A 27,127-nucleotide genomic window follows, 5' to 3' on the forward strand; every position below is an offset into this window, starting at 1 on the left:
AGAGTGACCAAGGTCACGCTAGCTCCTCCCACCAGACCCCGCCCTATGTGTTCTGTGGGCGCTGGGCCCGCAGAGTTGCAGCGACGGTCTTCTCCTGCCCCTCCCCTTCAGCCGCAGTCCTCTAGCAGCCAGAGCTGCCCTCTGCAGTCCTGGATGTCCTAGGATAGGAACTTCCATGGCCAATGGAAAAACAGCCCCCCAAAGTTCTGTTGGGGTTCCCAACCCTCAAGGGACTTCAGGTAGAATCAACTTGAGACTGTCTAGGAGCTGGATTGAAGAATGGGATCCCGCCCCTCGTTGACAAGGATCTACAACTAGCTCAAAGACCACAGCTGCCGCTAAACCTGTGGCATTCACCTACTCAAGTTCTCAGTAGGCCAGATTCTAAGCATGGGGGGGAAGACTGAGATAACCAGTGGATTAAGCGTGCCTACTCCCCCCAGCCCCCAGTGCTAGGTACTTTGATGGAAGCAATCCCTGAACCTCGAGAATAGCTGCCTCCTTTCATTCTCCTGTCTCTACCTCACAGCTCCGACATGCCTTCCTAACCTGCATCCTCTTCGGTCTCCAACTGCAAATACTACTGAACTAAATAATCTTGCTGGGTGTGGTGGCACATGCCTGCAATCTGGGAATTCAGGAGACTGAAGCTGTAAATTCAAATTTTCGAGGCTAGCGTGGGCTACAAAGGAAATGGGAGAATGGGGAGCGTGGTAATGCTTGAACAAGACCCCATGTTTTTGATTCCCAACACTTCAAAATCCTCTCCAGAGATCTTTCCTAACCCACTCCATTCTCTGCCCCCAAGCTAGCAATGGTGGTCCTGCTTCTGTAAGACCCATGGCCTTTTCCACTATGAAAATAAGCATTAAATCCGCAAAAGCATTAAAAAAGTTTATTGGGGCATCAGGGCTGGTAGAGCAGATATTGCTGAGTCGTGGGTAAGGAAGGCCGATCCTGTCGACCTTGAAGTCCCTAAAGTGCACTCGTTGCGGCGAATATGGGGTGTTGCATAGAGTCTGGCCAGATGTTCCTGCAAGGCCCTCCTGCCTCTAGTCCCCACTAAGGCAGGCCATCTTCACCGCCTCCAGGTGTTCCGGGCTCGCCGCTGCTCGGGCTCACAAAAACAGCGGGAGAACGTGCCTGTAGAGCCAGCCCAGACTCTCGGCCCCTGGCTCCGGGGGCGCCCAGTGCAGCACTGCCCAGGCGCGTCTGGGCCACTGGAATCTCTTCCATGGACTCAGCAGATGCTGAGTAGTAGGCGCCTGCAGAGCCACCAGCATGCACTGGGCTGGTACTGGTGGAATCGGATGAAGAGCTGGAGTGACGGCTAGGAGTCCCAGTCTCTGTGCACAGAGTGGGGAACTTAGGTTCAGACAAGGGCTGCAGTTAGGGCTTAAAAACCTTTCCCTCCCTCGAACTAATCCAATAGGATCCAAGCAGAGGGCGGTGCTCACCCCGTAGCCTGGGCAGCGGGAGCTCCCGGTCCAAGACCCCAGACCTGGGCAATCTATACACACACCGCTTCCTCTTTTTCTGTAAAGACAAAGGAAGTGTGGGCTGCTTTCCCAGACCCCACTTTGCCAAAAGCAGCAGAGGTACTCATCAGAGTGGAGGCTTCTTTTCCATCTCCCTCTTCTTGGGCAGAGGTCCAAACCCAGTCCCTCCTACCTGGGGTTGGATCCGTGGAGGCAGAGCCAGTGTGTCTGAGGAGGAGGGCAGTGGTGGTTCCACTTGGCCTTGGGTGGCAAGAAACTGGGAAGGACTGAGGTAAAAGCCAGAGAGCAAACTCTAGATGCTGCCCCGGAATCCCTCCTGCTAGAGGTTCCCTTCCTAGCAGGACAGAGACACTAACCCATCCAAGACTTTACTGAGCTGGACCCAGACCATGTTTTGACCCTGACCTACCCCTTCTCCCACTCCGATGGGAATAACCAGGCGGCACTTACTTGGCATTTAGTGCTGCTGGCCTAGCCTGGCCAGAGGGCTCTGGACGCACATGGCTGAAGGTCCTCATGTAGAACTCCATCTCCTTGGGAAAGAGGGGTCAGGAAGGCTAGGAGACTATGTGCGCATCCAGAAACTCTTGGCCCTGAGCACATCTTGTTACTGGCCTTTTTGAAAGGTTGGTGGCCTCGTGCCCCAGAGGTCTAGGGGGTCCTCAGATAGGCTGAGAAAGCCCTTCTGCAAGGCAAGGCTTCAAACACGCATTTCTAAATCTACCTCCTCACAAGGACTCACTTCATCTAGTCAAACTGCAGCTGTTCTACTCGAGGAAAGCTGCAGGCCCCCAGGTCCAGTATCCCTAGACTGGGAAGCTTAGCCAAGAGGTTCACAGGGATGAAACACTCAAGAGTTGCCCTCACCTGCTCCTGGCTCCTCTTAGGGCTCCAGCCACTGAACTAACTTGTTCAGTAGCCAGGAAGCCAGAGCTACTCACAGGCCAGCTTGTGCACTCCAGGCTGTGAACACATGCAGCCCTCATTTTCAGTGTGCCAGCCATAATTTTGGCTGTTGGGAAGGAGAATGTGGGTACAATCATTGTTATCCCTATTCCCCAAAAGGAAAGGGTACGGGTGACAGAAAAGTGCTGCTGCCCCGAATCTTCAAGGTGTAATATCAGCAGAAGGAACCCCAAACAAAAGTGCTGGGAGTGGCTAGGCTGGCACCACTGCGTGCCAGATGCCCCCAGCTTTGCTAGAGAGAAGTGCAGGTGAAGAACTAAAAGACCGGGGAAAAGCCACCTCAGGGAAAGGAGTGGGGCAGAGGGCAAAGGGCGGGGCCAGTGAGCTGGAGGGAGAATGCAGACAGCTGTCGCCTACTAGGCAGTCGTTTCCATGGTGACAGAGGCGTCCTGACTAAGGCAGAGAGGACACTGTAACAGAAAGCCGTCTCTAAAACAAGCCTATGTTTTGGGGGCAACGGCTCTAGAGAGGGGCCCCTCCCAAATTCCTGCTGGGTGGGGGTTGGTAGGCTGCCTGCCGGGTCCCTGAGAGTTTTAGGGACTAGGACGAGGCCCAGCCAAACACTGGCTGACTGTATATAGGTGCAAATATTGAGGTCCCAGATGAGCCCCAGGCTCAGACTCTGCCCAGGATGACCCTTCGGGGGAGGATATGGGAATAGCTGTCCAAAAAGAACAGCACAAGGAACAGAAGCTAGTCCCAAATCCTGGGGCCCTAAGGTCATTTTTCTCACATCTTCCCCTCGTTCAGTAGGAACTCAGCAAAGACTGGCAACCTTGGATCCTGTAGACTCCAGGATAGACTAGAAATCAAGCCCTAACCAGCTAAAAGAAAGTGAAGCTATCATCAGAAGGTGCCAGCTCAGACTTCCTCCTCTCGGAACTGAGCCTTGGGGCCCTTCCTCAAAGACCTTCAAGCATTCCCACGTTCCTGAATGGTGCTTTGGAAGCTCTCAGCCTTAGCTCTCTATTCTGTAAAAGGGGACAAGCACCTGGCTCCTACAGGACAGGCTTCCTCTTTAGTTAGCTGTAGACAAGCAGAACAGAATTAAATGTCTTTGCTGCTGTCACAGTTGGGCCCAAAGCCTAAGCAGGGCAAAGGGCACTGGAGCCTGGAGTCTGGGCATCCCAGAGCAAGCCTTCCTACTTACTCTGGATGCTCTAGGACAGCTGCTGCTAATCTGCACAGTTTAGTGCTCAGCACCAGGACACTATGGGATGGTGTGATAGGGGTTCTCCCAGTTGGTAGCAATCTTCAGCTTGGCCCATAGGCAGGGTTCAAGCCCTGGAGATGAGAAAAAAAGAGGCAGGGTCCTTTTCCAAACCGCCCACCAGCCTGTGTTTGTATCCAGTTGCCATGAGGATTTGGGATCCAGGGCTCAGTCTTCCAGCAAAGCCTGCCTGGGCCCCCTGCCTTTACAGTCTCTAGGGGCTTTGAGGACTGGACCACCTCCATCCCCAGCTGCTGACCTCAGGAAGCCAGGGGGCGTGGGAATGGGGACAGGCTGGTCTGCAACTGGGCTGACCAGGCCAAAGCCTAGGTTACAGGGTTCCTTGTTCTCTATGCATGGAGACCTTAACTCTTCTCAGACCAGGCTGCCTTTTAACCTTCCTGGACATCAATATGCCCATCCCGAACATGGACTGTTAACAGTTGTCCCTGTTCTAAAACGAAAATAGGATAAGATTGTAAGAAGTCATGGTTACAGATGTAGAGAACTGATGGTCACAGTCTAACCAGCCAGTTGTCAGCCGAGGGCTGGCTTCCCCTACGCATGCTCGGTGCCTGCACAAGAAGGTGCATGGGACTACAGAAACACTGGGCTCCTTTTGGCTATGTTGGTGCCTGTGTGCCCAGCTTAGACTGGATCCTGCTTCTCCAGGACCCCACTCTAGCGGCTGTTCTATGTTTGCTTCCCTTGCGTGGTCTCCTCTATGACTCTTGCTGCACAGCCTCACTCCCCACCACACACATAAACACCCAAGCCCAGCTCTCAGGGCCTCTCTATACCTGAATGGACCGCATCTTGCTGGGACATGACTCAAGCTCCTTGTGGGTCTCCTTTGCTTCCTGAGCTGGACGGTGCTGCACGATGTATTCATAGGTAGTGAGCTTGTGCCACACTGGGGGGTATGGGAAGAGAGGGGTCAGTAGTAGAGAGGTAACCCTGGAACTCAAAAGGGAGGGCAGCCGGCACTAGGTTCAAATCCCTATCACACATATACTAAGCAGTAGAGCAAAACCAGGGCAACCACAAAGCCAGCACTGGTAAGGTCCATGTCTTCACAGTTCTAGGGCCCAAAAAGGTACCTTCCTGCAGCTGAGATTCTACCCTCTTCAAGGCACGTTTGGAGGAGGCACTTACTTAAATAAATGTGGAAGCAGAGCAGGTGGCCAAGCAGGGCTGTAGAAAGCAGACCCAGAAGGATGAGTAGGGCAGCCAGGGCCAGGATGGCAGGCGCCTGGGTCTCCACAGGGGCAGCAGGCAAGAACACAAACCACACATCTGTGTGATTCTTCAGGACTGCAGGGCACAGGCAGACTATGCTTAGCCAGGGGTCAGGGTGTACTAACTAAAACAAGTCTGTGTCTAGAACCCACACCAACCTTCAAAGTGTTGGTTAGTACGAAGCCGCATGGGGTTGACAAAGAACTCCACGAAGACATAAGTGGCCACCAGCACCAGGAGCAGAACACCCAGTAAAGCAGATGCAACACTGTGTAGGAAGAGCCTGGCCCAGCCATGGACAGTTGTCAGCACTCGGGAGCTCAGGCTTACTAAGAAGCCAGGCTCCTGACCCCAACCCCTCAGAAGTCACAGGCATAGAGCCTCAACCAAGAGGATGGCGGACTCTGAACCCACCCTCTACTGTCCCAAGTATCACCTTCTCAGCAGGCGCGCATCCCTACCCACAACTGCGTCCTGGATTACAAGCAGTCCTCAGTACATCAAGAAACCCCAGGCCCCAGCTCATTCTCACCGATAGTTCCTCTCGCCCACGCAGTTGTTGAGCCACTTGCAATGATGATCGAAGCCGCATACGCACTTATTGCAGGCGCTGCAGTGTTTGGATCGCGCACTCCTGCGGAGGGTTGGGGGGAAGGCACCTCGTGGTCAGCCAGCCCAGCCAGCTCCTGCTAGTGCAGCGACCTGAGTCAAGCCTGGTTCCTGATTTCCCACAGGCACCTCTGCCCTTCCTCGGACCGCAGCAATGAGGAGCACACGCGCCCTCTGGCGGAAACAGGAGGTGGGACCCCTGAAGAAGGTGCTGAGGATCATGGAAGAGGGTGAGGTCCTACTCTCGAACTACATACCTACGTAAAGGTCACGTGAGGAGGAAAGGAGGCATCCTTTCCAAGCAAGGACACCTGTGCCAGACCACACACAAGATGCAGGTGTGGGGCCCGAGGCAAAATGCACAGTTGCCCGACTGGTACTTTAATTGCACTTCTAACAGCTTCGTTTTGGGGTCACTTTCCTTGCCATCCTACAAGAACTTTTCTGGCATTCTTCCAGAAGACATGTGTGGGCTAACTGTAAGGGAGCCAAAAGGAGAGGTGTTCGCTGTCGTCCAAGGGTATTAAAGAAACTCATGGGCATTGAACAAGTGAGAGAGGGCCACATTAGGATACTAGTAGGGTCGCATATCGGAAGACCTAAATGAACATGGGAGAATAGAATATCCTTCCATCACTCGTGGAGAGCAACTGCCAGAGCCAATCAGAACATGTGCTGGCTGCTGCTTGGGGAATGGCAATAGGCATTCTGGTTCCTTTAGACAGACCCCTTCTAAAAGGCTACTCTGGACCTTCAGATTACAAGTGTGGAGCTGGCCTTGGGTTGCACTCTATCCCTCAACGCACACATGAGTCTGGGAGATGACAAAGCTCCAGTAACTTAGGGAGGAGTCCCAGAGAGGTACTATAATTTGCCAAAGAAAAATGGGTGTTCCCCATTCTGTCTCCTCTCCTCACTAGCAGGAGGAGCTAGAGCAAGCCACTGGCCTCTCTGCCTCAGACTCCTCACTGGTAACTGAGTGCATGTTCTGGGGCCCAGACAGCTAGTGTGCTCTTGACTCTGCTGCTTGGTAGCTTTGTGACTTGAGGACACCATCCAGCTTTCTGAGCAGTAGGTTCTGGCTCTTTTGTTTTAAAACGCACATAACACTTAACTCCCCCTTACCCCTATTGAGGACTTTTAAGAGGCTGAAGTTGTCACTGGCAGAGCTAGTCATTTAGAAATGGCTTTGGTGCTGCCAACTGCCTTCTGGTTTTTTGCTGTAGGAAATGCTACTATGCCTTGTCTTTTTTTTTTTTTCCCTAATCATAATCTCAGGTCACTCCAGCAAACTTTCTGTTTTTCTTTTTTGACTCTGTCTTATTACGAAGCCCTGACTAGCCTCAAACTCATTGAAATCCTGCCTCAGCCTCTCACTGGCTAGGATTACATGTAAACACCACAATGCCCAGCTCCCACCACCAAGACTCTTTTTGATTTTGTGAAAGGGTCTCACTGTGTAGTTCTGGATGTCCTGGAACTCTGTAGACCAGGCTGGCCTTTAACTCACAGAGATCCACCTGCCTCTGCCTCCTGAGTGCTGGAGTTTTAAGGCACAAACCACCACACCCACCCTCCAGACTCTTCATTAGGGAAAGGGCAAGCGTTCAGAGGCATAAGTATCATTGGGAAGTCTGGTGTGACCCTCTTTACCAGGACCATAACTGGTGACCCTGCAGGCACACTCACGGCCCACACATTCACTCACACTCACGCACTCACACATCCACGTCACACAGGTTGCAGTGCAGGTCTTCAATGACATGTGCATGCTGGCTGCGGTTGAAGATAGGCAGGGGTCCAGAATAGCTCTTGTCCCGCACATTGGCATCTGCTGGATCGATGGAGACAGCAGTCAGGTGCACCACAAGGTGACCAGCAAAAATGGCACCCATGCACTAACCCAGTAGGTTAAAGACTCAGTCCATGCTCTGCAAACCAGGAGTCCCACCCACTCACCTCTCCATGCAGATTTCCTTTATACAGAGCCTGTACCTATGCTATGTTCTCCTGCCCCATAAGAGCCTCCTCACCGAGCTTCTTTATCAGACCCTTATACCCTCGATCAAACAGTCAAATGATAATGGAGTCCAAAGACCAGTACTACTTACTACTGCCACCAAGAAATCTAGCCAAATGGCCTGGCCTTACCATTTCAGGCCTGGTACAAGCCAGTTTCTGGTCTCAGGTTCCAGAAGGTGAAGGAGATCAAAGATATCACCTTCTAAAGTCCAGAGACCTTAGCTGAAATTCTGAGCTTGTTTTTCTTGCTTTCACAGGAAGCTACTTCTGAGATGGCAGCAGCGACTCCCTTTCAATAGCAAGGACCAGATGGAGAACCACTTGCAGACAGGGCTCATCTACAGTTCATCTGCAGCTTCCCCACCTCAAGTCCAGGCACTTGTCCCTCTAAGTTGAGTATCTAAGGCGGCCTCACATGTTCAGGGTGAGCCAGGGGCAGTGTAGCTAGCTCCTAGATCTGAAATGAGGCTTTTCCAGAACTTAGCTAAGCCAAATACAGGAAACGAGTATGCTATCTTCTGGCTGCAAAATCTATACACACACTCAGCAGCAGGTTCCACCCAGGCGGTATCTACTGTATGTTCGTTCCTTCACCTACTCAACACATGATCCTTTTTTATCTGCCTGCTAGCCAGGCAGATACCATCCCTGTCACTCACGATCTAAGCATTATTTATCCTTTACCCATCAGCTGTCCAACATCCTTACCTCACTCAGTAGCCAAATCCCTCTACCCGTCTGTATGAACCAGGCTCTTCCCAGAATGTGCTGTACCAGAGCTCAAAGAGCCAAATGTAAGCTCAACCCCGAGCTTTCGGTCCTTATGGCTAAGGCTACGGGTCAGCTCTTGACCTCTTGCTTAGGTTACTTGAGAACCTCACACTGTTCTCCAAAGTCTACCCTGCATGGGTTCCAGAAGTGAGCTCTCAAAAGCCTACACCTGAGCCCTTCCCTGCATCAAGGCCTACAGGGCTCTAAGTGGCTCTCTAGCTGAAGTTCATGCCTTAGCCAGTGGTAAAAGCTTGCCTTGCTCTGGCTTCTCCCAACTTTAGATACTCAGTGTGGGCAAACACTGAGCTTCCTGCCTCTCCTTTACTGGTCCATTCACTCATCTGTGTGCACAGTTCTTTCCTCTGTGCCAGGCACGAAGGAATGTACAAAGCTGGCTCTGAGCTCTGAGAACCCTGCTGCATGATGGAAAGCACAGACAGTAGCCAAACAACAGGTCAGTTACATGAGAGGACATGAACTCTAACTGATGACTTTATCTAGCACAATAGGATCTGGAAGACTTTTCTGAACAAGTGGCATCTCGGCTGAGATGTGGGAAAGACTGGATAACATGGCTTTGGAAGGCAAGGCAGAGGGAAAAGGACTAGGGCTAAGTGCTATGGATATCAAAAGCATGCAAGGTGTCAATCATGGGGTTGACTGAAATATCGTCCCAGCTTATGACTATCATATAATGAGGGTCATGCTGCCAAATTCTGAGCTTTAAAGGAAACAACAACAACAAAATTCTAGGCTTCCATGTGAGCTCTCTCAATGTTAAATGTTAAAGAAATAAATGACCTCAAACATGAAGAGGACCTGTGCAATTCTGGTATTAATCATTCCATAATTTGCCAATCGGATTGGCCCACTGATCTGTCACTTCTTGACCTCTGATCAGCTGGTGAGGCAAGGGTTTCTAGGAAGAGATTACCATTGTCAAAATGGGGAAATAAGAGGAAGCTGAATAGATGGGAAGACTGCACATGGATGGAGAAAAGCCATGGAGACGTAATGAGATCTTCAGGTTCGTTTCCTAAGGCAGGAAAAAGCTGCTAGATTTTGAGCTGGTGAAACATTATCAGTGGTGTGTGTGTGTGTGTGTGTGTGTGTGTGTGTGTGTGTGTGTGTTTTGATTTGAAAGAGTGTTCTGTTCTGGCTGTAGAGATAAAGATGGTCAGGGAAAAGGGAAAGGGGAGGATGTGAGAGGTGGGGGGAGAAACATCAGGAAATAAAAAGAGGGGGATGTGTGCTGTGTGTGAGACAGAGTTGTAAGAATGTTCTGTCTGCAGCTGTACATAGCCAGGAGTAGGGACACACAGGGGAGACTTGGTCAGAGAGGCAGAGAGCAGTGTGAAGGGCAGGTGGGAAGCTGGAGAAGGAGGTAAATTCAACAGTGGCTCGCTGTCAGCAGGAGAGGAATAGGGAGCACACATGTGCAAGGCTGGGAGAAGCACCAGGAATGCTGCCGGATGTGTGCCAGACTTGCTGGTGCTGGCATTCTTCTGCTCCAGACAGCCTCTGAGCCCTTCCCAACATTTACTTGGGATGTGACCCCTGTGTCCAATCCACCAATCTCCCTTCCCCCGGCCCCTAAGAATCCAGAGCTCGTCTTTACATTCCTGAAGCCTAGGGCCATTCTAGGCCCATAGTGGGGAACTGATACCCACTTCATCCCTAAGTGGTCCTGAGAGCTGCTTAATGGAAGAACACTGATGGGACCACAGAGCCTGGGTCAGGCTGCCAGACTAGGTGGCTCTGAAAGCTTCCATACGGCTCAAAGAAAGGAAGTAGGTTAAACCCTCAAATCATTCTATTTCCTCAGCCTGAATAGGACATCTGGTCTCACTGGGTACTAGTTGTGTGACCTGAGTCACTATCCTGTCTGAGCATTTTCCTTCATTAGATCTTGAATGAAACATGTTCTTCCTATGTTCATGTATTTAACTGGTGCCACTGTTGGGGGGTTATAAGACCTTTATGCTAAAGAAATAAATCATTGTGGGGAAGAATTTGAGGGTTAAGAGCCTGGTTCTACTTCCTGCTCACTCTCTCTGCTTCCTGTGTACCGCTGAGATGTGGTCAGCCAGCTTCCTGTTCCTACCTCCTGCCTGCCTCCTACTACATCTTTTCCACAATTATAAACATTACTTAACCTTCTGGAACCATAAGCTAAAACTTCCATCAGTTGCTTTTGGCCATGGTGTTTCATCACAGCAACAGAAACGTAACTAATATGCTTTCTTAGTGGGGAGAAAACCTTCCCCACGGGATTATCAGAGGGACTAATGTAGACCATCCCTGTCACATATGTGGCAAATGTAAGTGCTTTTGTTTACTGCTACTTACTGTGATGTCCCTCACTCCAAACCAGGTGGTTACTACTCTGGGTTCCCAGGTTTCCTGCAGGTAGGCTACCTGGGTAACCCAGTCAGGAATGGAATTATTCCAGAACACAGAAGAATGTCCTGTGAAGTAGTCCATCTAATCACACTAAGACCCATGGTCACCTTAAGAAAAGTCATTTCCTATTCATTCACTCAGTTGATGATCTGGCCGTGGGCTCTTGTGAACTAGTAAGGCCCTAATGGCACTGCTAGTGTCTGAGGGTGACAATCTTCTCTAGAGTTCCTTTGCCCAGGGTTCCAGGCCAAGAAAGCACACTTGCATTAATAGCTAAAGATATATGTATATATTACATATATGGTCATATACTTCCTAATATGCTCTCATTCTCAGCCCCAGCCCTTGGGAGCAAACAGAACCCTTCCTGTGTGACAGAGGAGGCTGAACCAAAGGACTGGAAAGCAGTTCTGATCAGCACAACCCAGAGGAGGCTGAGTTGAAACCAGGCCCTGCTGACATGTGATCTCCAGCTTATCCCTCCCCCCGCCTCTTCTCCCCCCACCTACACCCTACACCACCTACACTGCTAGGTGTTTGGGTACTGGAACAGTCCATACAATAAGGCTCAAGAAATTTAGTGTTTGTCACTGTTTCCAGTGTTCCCAGGAGCTTGAAGGACATATCCGTGTCACTTTTTGGCACAAGTACCTTCATCCTAAAATCAATAAGCGTATAACTATTCCCAGGCATAGCAAAATAATGTGGTTATAAATAAAACCACATTTTAAGTGTACCAAGAAACTTATATGGGAAAACTATACCATGACAAATTCTTTCACAAGTGGAACCATTGCTCTCAAACTTGCTGTCTCAAATGAGGACTGAACCCCGGACCTTGCACATGCCAGGCAAGCACTCTGCCAACGGAGCTACATCCCCAGCCCCTAACTTGCCCTTTCTTTAGCTCAGGTATAATGAATGAGTCTGAATAAGCTTTGGGAATCTTTGTCACACCCTCTCTGATGTTTCAAGTGCTCTGAGAAACTTTGGGATCGTCCACTCACTTTTATCAGAGGAAAGGCCAAGTTACAAGTTCAATCCTGGCAGAGAATCAACTGAGTCAATCCTGTTCTACACGTGTTCCCTAAGACCCTGCACCTAGCTTCAGGCTTCTGCCTTCTTCCCACTATCCATCTCCCCAACTTGTCCAGTCCCATATATTCCAAGGATACAGCATAGCCAGCAGGCACCCAGTGGTGAGGCAGGAGGGGAACAAGGACCCCAAAGCCAATCACTGCAAAGAAGAGGTAGAGCAGCCAGGCCACAATCTGGAGCGGGTGTGGGGGCCAGCTCCATCCATTCCGACGAGACCGCTGGCCCTGCAGTTCTGGGGAAGGTCCGCTGTCCTGTGAGGGCGCTGTCCACACACTCTTCTCAGGGGCTGTCTTGTTGGAGGGTTTGTTGCAGATGTTCATCTCCAGAGGGAGAAGAGTAGAGAGCATTAGGTCCAAAAATGTCCAGTGGGAGCACTGAACCCTGGCTACAGACAGGATTTAGCAGGATGGTAGGGACCAGCAGGTGCTATAAACTCTGCAGGGAAACTGGGGTCCTAGCCTAACAAAAATATGCAGTTAGGGGCAGGGTGGTAATAAAATACTGTCCCAAAACTCAAGAGCAAACTCTGACCCCAGCCTGGCCAGGACATGGGAGCAGGGGCCAGAGTTATGAACACACTGTGTGGCTGCCTGTTACCCAAAGTGTCCTGTCTCCACAGCCATCAGAGTGAAACTCAATAAGACATGTTCTCATCTGGTAACAATATCAGGCTGGGGCCAGAGCTATGAGAACACATGCTGATTCTGTTAGGATTAGTCACCTCCGTCCTGAGATCCAAATCAAGTGTCAGAGGGGGGGGCCCTTATCCTTTGCTGAAGGAAACAGGCAGTGGGGGTGTTCAGAAAGGTCTGGCCTCACCGCACACTGCTTGGCAGACGCACAATCCTTTCAGGACCAGGGACAAACAACTTCTCTTTCTCCTGTACTTCAGGGGGCTCTCTATGGTTTGCTTCAGAGGGGTTCTTTATGGTTTCTGAGCTGGAGATGAGCTCACACACAAGAGTAGAAAGGATTCGTCTTTGATTCCTTCCAGCAGAATACATGGGCATGTTTCTTTCAGTCACTCTGGGCCCAATTTACTCAGAAGGGTGAAGGTTTAATGTTCTTTCACTCACTAAAAGAGCTACAAGAAAAGGCCAGGCCTTGGCCAGAGCCAGACCACCAGAGGGCAGCAACCCCCTACTCTGCCCTGCCTTGCTGCAGCCCAGTTGCTGACCAAGACTCCCACGGAGCAGGGGACTAGCCCGTCCTTACAGGAGAGAGCCTTGTCTACCAGTATCTTCTGGGCTGACAACTGAGGCAGGCAGTGTTAGGCCTGTGGAAACAGGCCAGTTCTGAGTTCTTGGTAGGAAAGCCAGGAGGTAACAAAAAACCTAAGTAGCTAGACAGTCTTTTCAAGAGCCCTTACCCACAATTAGCAGTCTCTAACATGGTTTGAATCTGAAATGCCCCTCACGGGCTCATGTTATGATTCCAAGCTAGAGACGCTGTTTGGGGAGTTTCTGGAAACTCTGGGAGATAGGACTATCAGAGAAAATGGGTCACTGGAGATGGTTTCATGAGTGTTATTCCTACCTACCTCCTGCCTTGCTCCCTACTGCCTGGTCTATGATGGAAACAGCTTCCATTACCATGAAATGGGCTGTTCCGCCATGATGAGTTGGAATCCCTGAAATAATGAGGAATAATCTTTGCATCCTTGGGTACTTCAGTCAGCTACTGTCATTGCAGCCACACAAAAGTAGATATTAAACTGACTATAGAAAACAGGTATCTCAAGCACCTCAGTACTTCTGCTTGGAGTAACTGACTTCACAGACCACAAAATGTAACTGCAGTCTCCCCATCCACTACAAGCATCCCTTGATAATAGGAAGATTTCGCTGGGGTCCCAAGCAGAGTCAGGCCCCTTATGCTCAGTCCTTACTGGGAGTGTGACTACAATTTGGAGTTCTCTGCCATCCCTATGTCCACCATTTTGCTACACTAGCTTCCCTCAAAGACAGTGAACATTTGTAATTTCTTCTCCTCTGTCCCCCATTTCCCCTCCCCCAAGGACCAGGAGCTATACCTTGTATATAGTAGATGCTCAGTGAATGTTCGCTGACATGAAAATATCTGAAATAAAACCAAATATGAATAAGATAATCTATGTATAATTTCAGCCAAGCAAGGCTCTAGTGACTAAGGTAGTGCCATCTTGCTCTAACTCCATTTTGTGATTGCTCAGGCAGTTTTTAGCCCTCTATCCAACCGACAGCCACATCTGCCTTGGCAACACTCTTGGGGTTTTCATGACCCTGACCACAGTCCAAAATAATTAGTGTTTATACAAACATAAACTAAAATAACTGAAAATATAAGTGAAATTAATTGCCATGTTGTGTCTGAAATAATACGTTCTGCCTGAACAAATGTCTCAAGGTTACTCTGACCTCATCTAATATTGATGTAATTGTGTTTTTATGGATTTTTCCTTTAAAGACACTATACCCTGAGCTTCAGTGCTAAGACACTTTGAGGTACGAACCCTCTGTCACCAAACAAAATTAAAGAACTCTTATACTCTCAATTGGCTTAATCAGCATGGTTGTTTCTACCTTTTTCAGATGGAAATATTAAGAAGCCAGCTAGCCTGTCTGCTCTGCCTTCAATCCTCCTACCTCTCCCCTCCTTGTGGCTATGAATTTACTCAGTGACATACCCTTTAACTCTACATCCTCTGCCTACTGGCTGTTACCCCGACTATTGGACATTCACTCAAAGCCACACTTTCCCTCAGCCTTCCTAAGGCTGAGAGACTCCTGCAGTCCAAACATGGCAGCATGTGAAGTCATCTCTGAATGGTCTCATCTCAAAGCTAAATAAAGTGACCTTTCTTTTCTTCTGAGACTGAGGTCAAGCCCTCTGATCCCTTACCCCATCTTCGATAAGAAGTACACAGGATAGGAGATTCCCTGGCTTTGAAGGAAACAGGTCTATTGTCTTAGGATCTCGTTGCTGTGAAGAGACACCATGACCAAAGCAAGTCTTATAAAGAACAAAATTTTATTGGGGCTGGTTCACAGATTCAGAGGTTCAGTCCATTATCATCATGGCAGGAAGCACGGCAGTGTGCAAGCCAGCATGGCACTGGAGAAGCTGAGAGTTCTACATCTTGACTCAAAGGCAGCCAGAAGACTGTCTTCCAGGCAGCTAGGAAAAGGGTCTCAAAGCCCACCCCCCACATTGATACACCTCCTCCAACAAGGCCACACCTACACTAAAAAGGCCATAACTCCTAACAGTGCCACTCCTTGGGCCAAGCATGTCTATCTAGGTTTGGCTTTCTGCTTTGCACTCATTAGATGAGAGGACCTGAATTCCTCGTCTGAAAAAGTAGGGGTGTGGATGCCTCCTAGGGTGCACAGATACTGCTGGTACATCCTACAAGCAAATGTTTACTTCACAGTAAATGTAATTCCTTTAAATGACTCTCTGGTTTGTCTCCAATTTCTAGGCTGCAGGACAATTAAATGTGTTCCTGTGTCTGATAGTCCATATGGTCTAGGTTCAAAAGGATAACACTGATTGAGGTTGCTGTTATTTTTCCACAGGAATAAGAAGACAGATATATTAAAACATAGACTTGAAGGCGGAAAATGTAGCTCAGTGATAAAGGATTTGCCTAGCATATATGAGGCCCTAGATTAAACATACACAAGCCTTTGCACATACTTGCATGTAGGACAACTCAAGAAAAATACAGTGAATGTAATCTACCATATGATAAAAATTATATGAAAATCATTTAGTTGCTCTCAGAAAGAAATTTATGTTTTTAATGTAAATGTAATATTAATATAATATTACTTATACTTGTTATAAAGCTAAACTGCCAAAACTTGACTAGGATATTTTTTCTAGCATTAATACTTTTTATCTTTTTATATTCAAATCCATACTCATGCTAAGTGTGGGACACACCTTAATCCCAGCACTCAGGAGGCAGAGGCAGGTGGAGCTCTGTGAGTTCAAGGACAAACTGGTGAACTTGGTGAGTTCTGGGGTAGCCAGGGATAGATATATGGTGAGACAAAGTCTCAGAAAGAGAAATTCACACACACAATAGGAAAATGGCCAATGTCTGACTTCCTGCCCCTATTTTTTCACTCACAATCATACATGCATTTTATTTTTTCTGAGACAAGCTCTCTTTATATAGACTATCCTGAAATTGCTGTGTAGATTCGACTGGCTTTGAATGGGCAGAGATTCACCTACCACTGCCTCTCAAGTGCTGGGATTTAAGGCCTGTGCCACTATGCCTGGCAAAAGCATGTATTTTGATACCTTTTGATCCTGTGGGAGAAAAAAAACCTACCATACATAACTATCAATAATAGGAAAAGAGGAAAAAATGTTTTGAGGCAAGCTCTTACTCACTATGTAGCCATAGCTGGTCTTGATCTATCTGTTCCTCCTCAGGGCCAGGATGACAGGCATGTGCCACCACACCCAGCTGCAAAGGAAAAATTGAGAATGAAGTACTTTTTATTGTAATAGATTCTTCGATGTTTACGTGTATCCCTAAGTATGCTCATGTATGTGGGGGGTGGGGGAAGAACCTTGGTGTCGTTGCTTAAGTACCATCTAGCCTTATTTACTTATTTGCTTATGTTCTGTCAGCATGTGCTTGTGCAGGTGTGCATGAATGCAAGTTCCCAAAGCCCAGAAGATGGCATCAGATCTCCTGGAACTGGAGTTACAGACAGTCATAGCCAATTGGTATTGGTTCTGGGAATCAAAGCACCCAAGAGAAACAAGTACCTTTAGCCACTAAGCCATTACTCCTGACACACTCAACCCTTTCAAAAGTGAGGCAACTTCAGATATATGAGTCACTGTGTGGATGCTGGCAGTTGAATCTGAGTCCTCTGGAAGAACAGCTAGTGAGCTGTTTCTCTACTTCCAGGGGATCTGATACCCTCTTCTAGCCTCCATAGGCACCAGGCACACACATGGTACACAGACATACATGTAATCAGAACACCTATGCACATAAAAAATAATGATTTTTAAAACATTTATTTTATATTTATGGGCATTCTGCCTACATGTATGTCTGCAGAAATGAAGTTGCAGATGGCTTGAGCTAGGGACTGAACTTGGGTCCTCTGGAAGAGTAGCCAGTGAGTGCTCTTAACCACTGAACGACCTCTACAGCCACAGTCCACCTTTTTTTCCCCCTTTTGTGACAGGGTTTCTCACTGGCCTGGAGTTCAACAAGGAGCTGAGGCTGCTAGCCAGTGAGACCTGGGGACCTATGTGGCTTCCCTAGTACTAGGATTACAAACACAAGTCATCCTGCCTGGCTTCTTCCATAGGTTCTGGGAAGCCAACTCAAGTCACATGTTGGCCAGGCAAACACATTACTAAGTCTAGCCCATAGTGGATTCTCAAGCATGCTCTCCACATATATGCAGTGTTAACATAAGTATTAAATGTCTGACATGGATAGCATGCAGCTAGGGTCTTCGAAAACCTCAACTAGATCTGGTCTCCTTTAAAGCACCAATAGCCACACTCAGGCAGCTTAGATCAGTTTTTAAATCCTTTTTCTTTTTACATGTGTGTGTGTGTGTGTGTGTGTGTGTGTGTGTGTGTGTGTATCAGAGGACTACTAAGAGGAGTATGTTCTCTTCTTCCATCATGTGGGTCTTAGAGCTTGAACTCAGGTTGTCAGGCTTGGCAGCAGTGCCTTTACCCACTAAGCAATCTTGCTGGCCCATGTTTTAAAGTATTTAGCAATTTCTTATAACAGATGCTGGAAGGGGAGTTTACAAAAAAAGAAAACAGTCTGTGAATACTTCATCGGTAGCATCTAAATTCACTACCATAGTAGCAACACTGTGTAATACTGAGGTCGTTTACCCTCCAGGTAAAGAGTGCACTCTTCCAAGTAGCTTGTGTAGCCAAGGTTTCCTGGGTGCTTCACCTCCAAAGGTTTTTGATTTGCAAGCAGTCTGCTTTGCTCCAGCCATGGCACAAGCATACCTGCTTCTCCTTCCCTTGGACTCTGGGAGAGCTAAGCCCTGGAGAGTAGTTGCAGCCTGACTGGGAACACAGTTCTAAAGTTGATTTGTTTTTAAATATCTGGACCAGTTTCCCTTCGTCTCCTCCCAATACCTCACCTCAACCATCCCTCTGACCACCACATCCACCCCACCACCCTGCCATCCTCTCCTCCTTTGTTTCTCTTCAGAAAAGAGCAGGCCTCCCGTGGATATCAACCAGACAAGGCATATCAAGTTGCAGTAGGACTAGGCACCTCCTCTCATATAAGACTGTAGGAGGCAACCCAGTAGGAGGAAAAATGTCCCAAAAAACCAGCAAGAGTCAGAGACAGCCCCTGCTCCCACTGTTAGGAGTCCCACATGAAGACCAAGCTGTAACCTTAAGTGCAGAGGGCTGGGTCAGTCCCATGCAGGCTCCCTGATTGTCAGTTCAATGGCTGTGAGCCCCTGAGATCCCAGGTTAATTGACTGTAGGTTTTTTGTGGTGTCCTTGATCCCTCTGGGTCCTGAGGTTGCTTTCTTAAGCAAAAGGTCCTAAGGAAAAACACACACTCAAATTCAAAAAAAATAAAGACCAAGTCTCACTCTGCAGCCATGACCCACCTAAACTCATTATGTACTCCAGGTTAACTCAAACCCTTGGCAAACCTCCTGCCTCATCCCCTTGAGAGCTGAGATTGCAAGTATGAGCCAACATGTCCAGCTCAATCATTGGGACATACAAGTTCTCTATCTCTACTTCTCCTCTTAACTTAGTTGACAAAATTGGATAATTTGATTAAGAGATTTTCCACGTATCTCAACTTGATTTACAGGCCAGAATAGCCTTTAGATTTTAAAGAATATGCCACTCTTTCTTGGGTTGACATTATGGTCTTGTCACCTAGAGATGTCTATGGCCTCTACCAAAAATAGGGCATTATCAGCCACATGTCTCTGTTTTTTTGGAAACTGCCTTAAGGTACAGAGCTGATCAAAAAAGGGCAAGTCAGGCTTTGGGTCCAAATTTAGACCACAGGTGACAAAGATAATAAAAACTGACAGCACTTTCTTTGGAACATTCTGAAGTGAGCAAATCTTCATCCCTGGTTTGTGGAAATGAGCAAAGGTCATCAGGTCAAGTCCTATCAATGCAGCTGAGCTGGTAGTTCTCTGAGGCAGATCTCTGTGGACTGCACATGGGCTCAGAAACACTGCGCCATTAGGGCAATATTTTATGTCCTGAACCCAAGGCCTTGCATACATTATATAAGCACCATCTCCCTGGGCTATATCCTAGCTAAGCAAGCAAGTAAGCAAGCAAGCAAACACTTTGAAGGGATGTATGAATTTAATCCCAAAGCCTAATCTTGAAAATGAAAAGCCCTGTACCACGAGGGAGAACCAGAGCATGTGGCTGATAGGTTCCTAGTACTTGACAGGAACTACAAGCATCCCTAGAGTCCTAAGGCAGGAGGAATCACCATCCTAAGATGGAGGCTTGCTGCAAATAGTCATGGGGGTATCTTTGACTCCAGATGAGGATACTGTTGGTCCAGAGAGGTGCCACTTGCTTACTACTTCAGATCTCAGAATGAATGTGTTTGAAGCAACAGCAACACTCGGGAACAGACACAAAAGACAGCTAGGAGGATGCTTCCTGCCCCCAATTCCTGAGGGAGTAAGTAAACTGTGAACTTGATAATATTTTCTATCATTGAATTGAAGTCCACAAATTCTTTTTGGCCCAAAACATTTTCATTACAAGGGCTGGGATGTTGGACCAAATCCAAAATGGAGCCCACAGATGAGACCAAGTATTGTCATCATGCTTGGGGACTTTCTCTGGCTGTCCCTTCCATTTCAACAGCACCCTGGGAGTCCAAACTGAAAGACACGTGGCTCCGTTCCCCAAAACATGACCAGATGGTGTACTCAGCCCTTGGCAGGCAAGGCTTACTGGGGCCCAGGCCTGTGCACACTGAGGTATAAACACAGATGAAGCTAGGTACCTACCCCCTCCAGCTTTCCTCTCTGAGGCCCAGAGACACAGAGCAACCTGGGGGCAGTAGGTGCATGCCTGTTAGGATAGTGCTTTACAAGGGCTGCCCCGCTCAGATGGAGTATACAATGAGGCAATGAACCCTGAGTGGCCGCAGGACTGACATCACTTAGGCCCAGGTGGGATGCTCTGGGCATTGCTGAAGATGTCATAAGGAGTCAAAGGAATTTTAAAGCAAGGTATGACACATCGCTTTGATTTCTAGTCTCAGTAGAAAAAAACGGGTATAAACAAAACTAGAAAGGACATGGGATAAGGTAACACTACAGAAGGCTGTCCAAGCAGGGCAGTGGCTCAGTGGCCATGTACTTTGGGTTAAGGTCAGGTGCACAGCTCCTCCTTGCCCATACAGTGTGCCTGCTGCATGCTTAATGGGCTGAATAGTACACAAACTTTTGTAAAATATTCTTCATGTGCCTTCTACTTGAAAAAGACAAAACATACAGATGCTGTCAAGAATGGAAGGAAGAAAGGGCAAGGAGACATAGACTCTTAAGAGGCACAAGTATTTCCACCTAAGTCAAGGACTAGCTTGACATCTGTGGAAGACTGAAGACAGTATGTAGGCCCCACCTTGTCCCTATTACATAAAGGCCATTGATGGTATGACAATACTCTTTTCTATTTAACAGTCACTTGCTAAATCTTTAAATAACATTTTCAAAATAAAATTAACCTTCCTTAATTTATATAAAGTTATATTGAGCTTAAATTAAATGAAGAAAATCTTAGCCAGAAGTAGTAGCAAATGGCTTTAACCCCAGAACTCTGAAGGTGAAAGAGGTGAATCTCTGAATTTGAGGCTAACCCTGTTTTAAAAAACAAACTACAACACAGCCAATGTTAGATAGTTAGATAGATCTTGTCTCAAAATAGCCAAGAAAAAAGAAAGAGAGAAAAAAAGAAAGAAAATCTTAGTATTTTGAGCTCTCATAATGAATGGTATGACAGCTGTGTGACTGGTTTATTTCCTGCCCATCACCATCCAACCAAGAAAAAAATGCAGGCAGCCAGGAGGCTACAGCAGGAAGATACCCTGGCCTATGACTTCAAAGCCAACTGGAGTAACACAAATAATAATAACGATACTAACAGCAATAAATTCAGACTATTGTTCTGAAATTCATGCATGAGATAGTTAAAGCACCTAGACAGACATGCAAAGCCCAGGCCCTAAAGAGCTTGTGGGCAGCCCTGAGTTCCTGAAAGGTGTCTGAGGACTTCAGAATCAACTCAGCTAAGAAAGAGGGATATCAAAGAAGAAGCCAAGAAACTGGGAATAATGGGTCAGATAAAAATGTAACATGAAGCTGGGCAGCTTGGCACAGCCTTTAACGCCAGCACTCAGGAGGCAGAGGAAGACAGATCTCTGTAAGTTCAAGGCCAGCTTTGTTCTACATAGTGAGTTCCAGTACAGCCAGGGCTATGTAAGGGAGAACCTGTCTCAAAACAACATTGGGGTTTTGGGGAGACAGGAATCAGGGCTGTCTGGAGACAGACCCTTTTTTTCTGGCTCTTGCACTGCTGTTCACAGTTCAAGGAAACTGGGGGCAAATTTCACAAATCCCACTTCTTTGGGTGTCTTCTTTCAAGTTAACCAGAAGGCAATTGGCAATGTCTACCAAACCTGTGAACACATTTAACTTGTGGCCCAGACATTCCATTGTTGTATTTGTCTTACACTTTCCTAACACACAAAAGTTCACTGTATTGTTCCTTGTAACAACAAGAACAAAAAGAAAAATAAACATGTGTAGTACATGTATACAAGGGGATGCTAGCAACATCAAAAGCAAATGATGACATTATTTCTAAGATAAAGTTATATGGACAAGCAAGACACACAATTGTAGACTGAGCTATCAAATAAATACAAATCAAGGCGGGGGCTAGAGAGAGAGGGATCAGCAGCAGATCACTTGCTGCTCTTACAGAGGACCAAGTTTCCAATCTTAGCATGGTGGCCCAAAACCATCTTTAACTCCAATTCCAGGAAGTCTGACACACTCTTCTGATCTCCAAGGGTACCAGGCAGGCATGCATATGGTACACAAGGCATGCAGGTAAAACACACTCAAACGTAAAATAAAAATAAGTATTAAAAAAGTAATAAAAGGCTCTCTCCTCCAGCCGAGCAAGATGCCCAAAGGAAAGAAGGCCAAGGGGAAGAAGGTGGCCCTGGCACCCGCCGCCATCAAGAAACAAGAGGCCAAAAAGGTAGTCAATCCTTTGTTTGAAAAAAGGCCCAAGAACTTCGGCATTGGGCAGGACATCCAGCCCAAAAGACATCTAACACGCTTCGTCAAATGGCCACGCTACATCAGGCTGCAGAGGCAAAGAGCCATCCTCTATAAGCGGCTCAAAGTACCTCCTGCCATTAACCAGTTCACCCAGGCCCTGGACAGGCAAACAGCTACTCAGCTGCTTAAGCTTGTCCACAAGTACAGGCCAGAGACAGAGCAAGAGAAGAAGCAAAGGCTACTGGCCCGTGCTGAGAAGAAAGCTGCAGGCAAAGGGGATGTCCCAACTAAGAGACCACCTGTCTTCCAAGAAAGAGTCAATACAGTCACCACCTTGGTGGAGAACAAGAAGGCTCAGCTGGTGGTGACTGCCCATGATATAGACCCCATTGAGCTGGTGGTTTTCCTTCCTGCCCTGTGTCGAAAGATGGGGGTGCCCTACTGCATCATCAAGGGAAAGGCCAGGCTGGGGCTCCTGGTCCACAGGCAGACATGCACCACTGTTGCCTTCACACAGGTTAACTCAGAAGACAACGGTGCTCTGACTAAGCTGGTGGAAACTATTAGGACCAATTATAATGACAGATACGACGAGATCCGCTACCCCTGGGGAGGCAACGTTCTGGGTCCTAAGTCTGTACTCACATTGCCAAGCTGGAAAAAGCAAAGGCTAAAGAACTCACCACTAAACTGGGTTAAATGTACACTAAGTTTTCTGTACATAAATATAATTACAAAATTATCTTCCAAAAAAAAAAAAAAAAAAAAAAAAAAAAACTAAACAGTAATAAAAGGGCTGGAAAGGTGGCTCAGAGGTTAAGAGCACTGACTGCTCTTCCAGAAGTCCTGAGTTCAATTCCCAGCAACCACATGGTGGCTCACAACCATCTGTAATGGGATATGATGCCCTCTTCTGGTGTGTCTGAAGACAGCTACAGTCTTCAGAATAAACCTTAAAAAAAAAAGAAAGAAGGGAAGGAAGGAAGGAAGGAAGGAAGGAAGGAAGGAAGGAAGAAAGAAAGAAAGAAAGAAAGAAAGAAAGAAAGAAAAAGAAAAGAGCAGCTATTGTTTCTCCAGAGGCCTGGAGTTCAGTTCCCAGCACCTACACCAGGAGACTCACCACCACTTATAACTCCAGCTCCAAGAGATCCAGCATATGTGACAGATAAACACACACACAAATGCACACATTGATATATATATATATATATATATATATATATATATATTTTTTTTTTTTTTTTTTTTTAAATCACCACCATTTGGGAGGCTAAGGCTGGAAGGCTGCAAGTCCCAGGCCCAGCCTGGGTTACATAGCAAGACTGTGTCACAACAAACAAGCACCCAAAAGGGACAGACAGATATTTCTAGAGGCACAGAGAATTCTGGGAAGGAAATAGCAGAACCCAAACAAGGACAATTTCTATGAAGATCTCGTATCATTTGTTTCTTTTTTTTTTCCCATTTCCTCCAATTTTACATTATAATTGAGTGGATATAAATTAATAAACAGAAATTAAGCAAGATATTTAATTTAACAAAACCTGACAATCCAATTTCATTATTTTCCACGTTCACCTTTAAGTATTTCCATCATGGGATCCACCGGGAAACTAAACAATGTATGAATGTCAATTAAATACCATTTGTTTCTACTGTGTGTTTGTTAGTATTAGTCAATTTTTAAAACCCATTTACTGTTTTAAAAAAATAAAGTAGCTGGGCATGGTGGTACAGACCTTAAACCCCAGCACTGAGAGGTGGGTGGGTCTCTGTGAGTTCCAGGACAAAGTTACAAGGTGAGATTCTCTCAAAAAGTAGAACTGTGGAAAGGAAGGCCTAAATTCAATCCCTAGCAACTAGACCAACACATACACACTCACACACACACCCCAGATAAACAGTTGAAAGGATGTTACCTTTACCACTCCTTGTTTCACTGTGCTGCCATGTGAACCAATGAACTTGTGTGAGCTAGAGGTTGATACCAGGCCTGAAGAACCAGGAATTCCTGCCTAACAACCATTTGACAAGAGTGCTTGCTGAAGGCCTTTCTTACCCTTGAAAGGAGTTCTGAGCCATTTAGTGCTGGGAGGAAGCACCACAAAACTTCCTGTACTGTTAGGGATCTGGGCAAACTTGGAAACAGACACTGGGCATGCAACAGAGCTGCTGGGCAAGACACTTGTCTAGCTCTTGACCAAGAGCGGGTCAGCATCCTGTGATCCCCGAACAAGGCAGAGGTGCTCTCCATAGGAAAGGTGCACACCTCCTTCCTCTCCTGATTCCTCTGAGTAATTCTAAATCATGTTCTCAGCCTTTCCCCAGGATCTGCTTCTAGAATAATTTTCACCGAGATCTACTGTGCCTCAACTTAGACCACATAAAGAGGGGCTGGAGAGAACGTTCTGCAGAGCACATTGATTTAAGTGCAAAGAGTCATTTATAAAAAAACATCTAGGAGCAAGTACAGTGTTTACTAAAACTCCCCATAAGTGCCAGAAAAATCTGTGTTCTTAAACAGTCTGAGAAGTGGCTATGGTTCAACGGAGGGATACATATCACATCATCTCCAGAAAATAAGCTAGAACTTAAAGCTGTTCTCAAAGGCCTCTCTGGTCTTGGGTCTCAGATAATGTGGCTGGGCCTTTACTTTCTCTTTAATAAACAATATGCTGAAGCCAGTTGCTAAGGCAAGAGGAACTTGAAATGATTCCTGAGTGGATATGCTGTGCAAACATTTCTGTATCGTTCTCCTCTTGTATCAGCCACCACAAACTCTGGGACACAAGTCCAGGAAGAGAGACAGAGAGCAGCAGGGAACAGAAACCAAATCAAGGGACAGAGGCAAGGATTGTTGAGTTTTAACCAGGAAATCAACTAGTGATTGTAGGAGCCAGCCTTTGGGAACACCCACCAAGAAAGTCATTGAGAACAAAGGGCAACAGAACAAAGTAAGAAAAACAATAGGGGGGGAAATCGGGCTAATTAAACACCACAGCTGTTTTTATTGCAACTCCTGGTGATTATCTGTATACAGCTGGTCTCCCACAACAAAACATCAGTTCCACAAAAGGAGTGACCACCCTCATCTAACCTAGCTCTCCCTTGGTAAAGCAAAGCCACCCACTTCTTACCATCTCAGCTGCTCTAAGATCACTGCGCCCTTAGGCTGCTTTCATAATAACAGACATTGCTGCCACTTAAAAGGCACTAACTCTAGGCCAGGAGCTGCTTGAAGCGCTTACACGGAATTCACTTAATTCAACACTCTGAGGTAGTCCTATTATTTCAAACTGTTCCCACAGATCTCTCTAGTCCTTGGTCTCAGATGTAGACAATCCCCTCCACCCCCACCCCCCGCCGCCACTTTGTTTCACGACATGTGACACAAGACAACAACATTCTGTGCACACAGATGAGGGCAAAGAAGAGACTTGTGGGTTCCAGGAGGCTCAGCTACACTAACTGAACTTCGGTAATCTTCAAATGATTTCTGCTCAGCAGCCAGAGTATAAAGAAGCCCTTTTGAAAATTTGAAACTCATCAAACTCTTTTGTGACTCCCTTCATTTTCTGGGATAAAAGTTGAAACCCCTCACCACGAACTTTAGGAATTGCCCTCGCATTCCGGTTCCATACTAGTATTCTGATGCCTGTACTTCTGTGTTCGCTTTTCCCTCTTTCAGAAACATCGTTCCCCTATTCACAATTCTGGCTCCTTTCCAACCTCCGTGTTTTAGCTTAAGAATCACCTTTAAGGCCCACCGGAGCACTTAATGAGACCTGAAATTACTCTAGTCACGTGTCTAGCTCCTGCTCCCCAACCCATCCTTAATTCTCTGTGGGTTCCGAAGACTGAAGGCATCTGCTCTGAGGCCCGACGCCTGGCTCACAGCCTGGCAATCGGTGGGCGCTCAATGCGGATCTATAGCCCTGACAATGATAAATGCAAGTCCCGCGCTCCACCGAGTCTGTGAAACCCAGCAGCAGGCCTAGACGGGCCCGAGTTCCGCCAGGGACTGGTGCAGCGCGAACTGGTGGTGGCTCGGGTCAGGCTCGGAGGTGAGAAACGCCGCAGCCGCTCCTCACCTGCGCGTGGTGGCGGCCGCGCCAGATGCGGCCTGCCAAGGTCAGCCAGCGGCTCGGCCCCGCCCTGCCCGTCCACCCTCCCCAGGGCGGCCGCACTTCAGATCGTCCGGGCAGAGTCAGTCCCCCGGACACGGAGGAGACGCGTCCCGGAGCGCGGCTCCATCCCGGACGGAGGTTGGGCCTCAGAGTCCTTCCGCCTTAGTTCGGACCCGCTGGCTGTGCAGCGGTGCCAGGCCAAGGCAGGCTGGGCCTTGCGGGGCGCGGGGCCCGTTCCCTTGGCAACAGCGTGAGCTACGGCGCCCCACAGCGGCCAAACCGCGCTGCATCACTTCTCAGGGGCATCGTGGCTCTGGGCGGAGTTTGCCAAGTGCCCCCTGACTCTACAGTATGCCCATTCTTCATCTCCCCCCCCAACCCCGTAACCTTTTACAGAGAAAATCCACTTCCCTTCCACCTCCCATCCACAATTTGTCTTCCAAGAATCCTATTCTCCTCAAAACGCGTCCTGTATCTACTTTCTCCTCTAAATCACTCTTAGGAAGACCCCAACCAATCTAGGCTCTTTGCTCATTTCCATTTGTTTATTTCAAAGTGTGGTGGGGGGTCAGTGTGCGGGTGTGCGCGCGCATGTGTGTATTTGAAACAGGGTCTTGGGCTGACCTCAATTTGGTGATCCTCCCACCTTTGCCTCCCGAATTTGCTGGAATTATAGTAAAGACATGGCTGCTGCACTCTCAAAGTATGTGTTAGGTGCCAGGCACATCATAAGGAGTAATCAGGGATTCCCGCCCTTGAAGGAAATAACAGGTTGAAGGAGAGATAGACATAGACAAATGCTTTACACAACTGAAAATGTGAGCAACAGCTATAATGTGAGGTGTGAAGTATAAGAATTTAGTATTGATAACACAAAATATCTAA

General features: G+C 47.6%; 1 protein-coding gene and 1 pseudogene across 6 annotated transcripts; one reads left to right on the forward strand and one right to left on the reverse strand.

The window, feature by feature from the left end:
* Positions 1–877: 877 nt before the first annotated feature.
* ZDHHC1 (zDHHC palmitoyltransferase 1) lies at positions 878–26,429 on the reverse strand (the record flags this gene model as incomplete). 5 transcript variants are annotated; one of them, XM_080936695.1, is made up of 13 exons in its annotated part: positions 878–1,346; positions 1,458–1,536; positions 1,672–1,765; positions 1,950–2,032; positions 4,476–4,588; positions 4,831–4,989; positions 5,073–5,197; positions 5,447–5,548; positions 7,246–7,421; positions 11,895–12,137; positions 13,850–13,896; positions 16,204–16,279; positions 26,207–26,429. In XM_080936695.1, the coding sequence occupies 10 exons, from the start codon at positions 12,135–12,137 to the stop codon at positions 1,063–1,065; spliced, it is 1,458 nt and encodes a 485-aa protein (XP_080792821.1). In that variant the 3' UTR covers positions 878–1,062. The 5 variants fall into 5 exon arrangements, with proteins under 5 accessions (XP_080792821.1, XP_080792824.1, XP_080792822.1 ...); XM_080936698.1 differs by lacking the exon at positions 4,831–4,989; XM_080936696.1 differs by lacking the exons at positions 13,850–13,896; positions 16,204–16,279; positions 26,207–26,429 and adding an exon at positions 13,358–13,431.
* Positions 22,015–22,814, forward strand: LOC308436066 (large ribosomal subunit protein eL8-like; annotated as a pseudogene). The gene has a single exon. The product of its transcript is annotated as a large ribosomal subunit protein eL8-like (transcript).
* Positions 26,430–27,127: the final 698 nt, after the last annotated feature.

The sequence above is a fragment of the Micromys minutus genome, assembly GCF_963924665.1.
Source record: "Micromys minutus genome assembly, chromosome: 24".
NCBI classification, from domain to species: domain Eukaryota; kingdom Metazoa; phylum Chordata; class Mammalia; order Rodentia; family Muridae; genus Micromys; species Micromys minutus.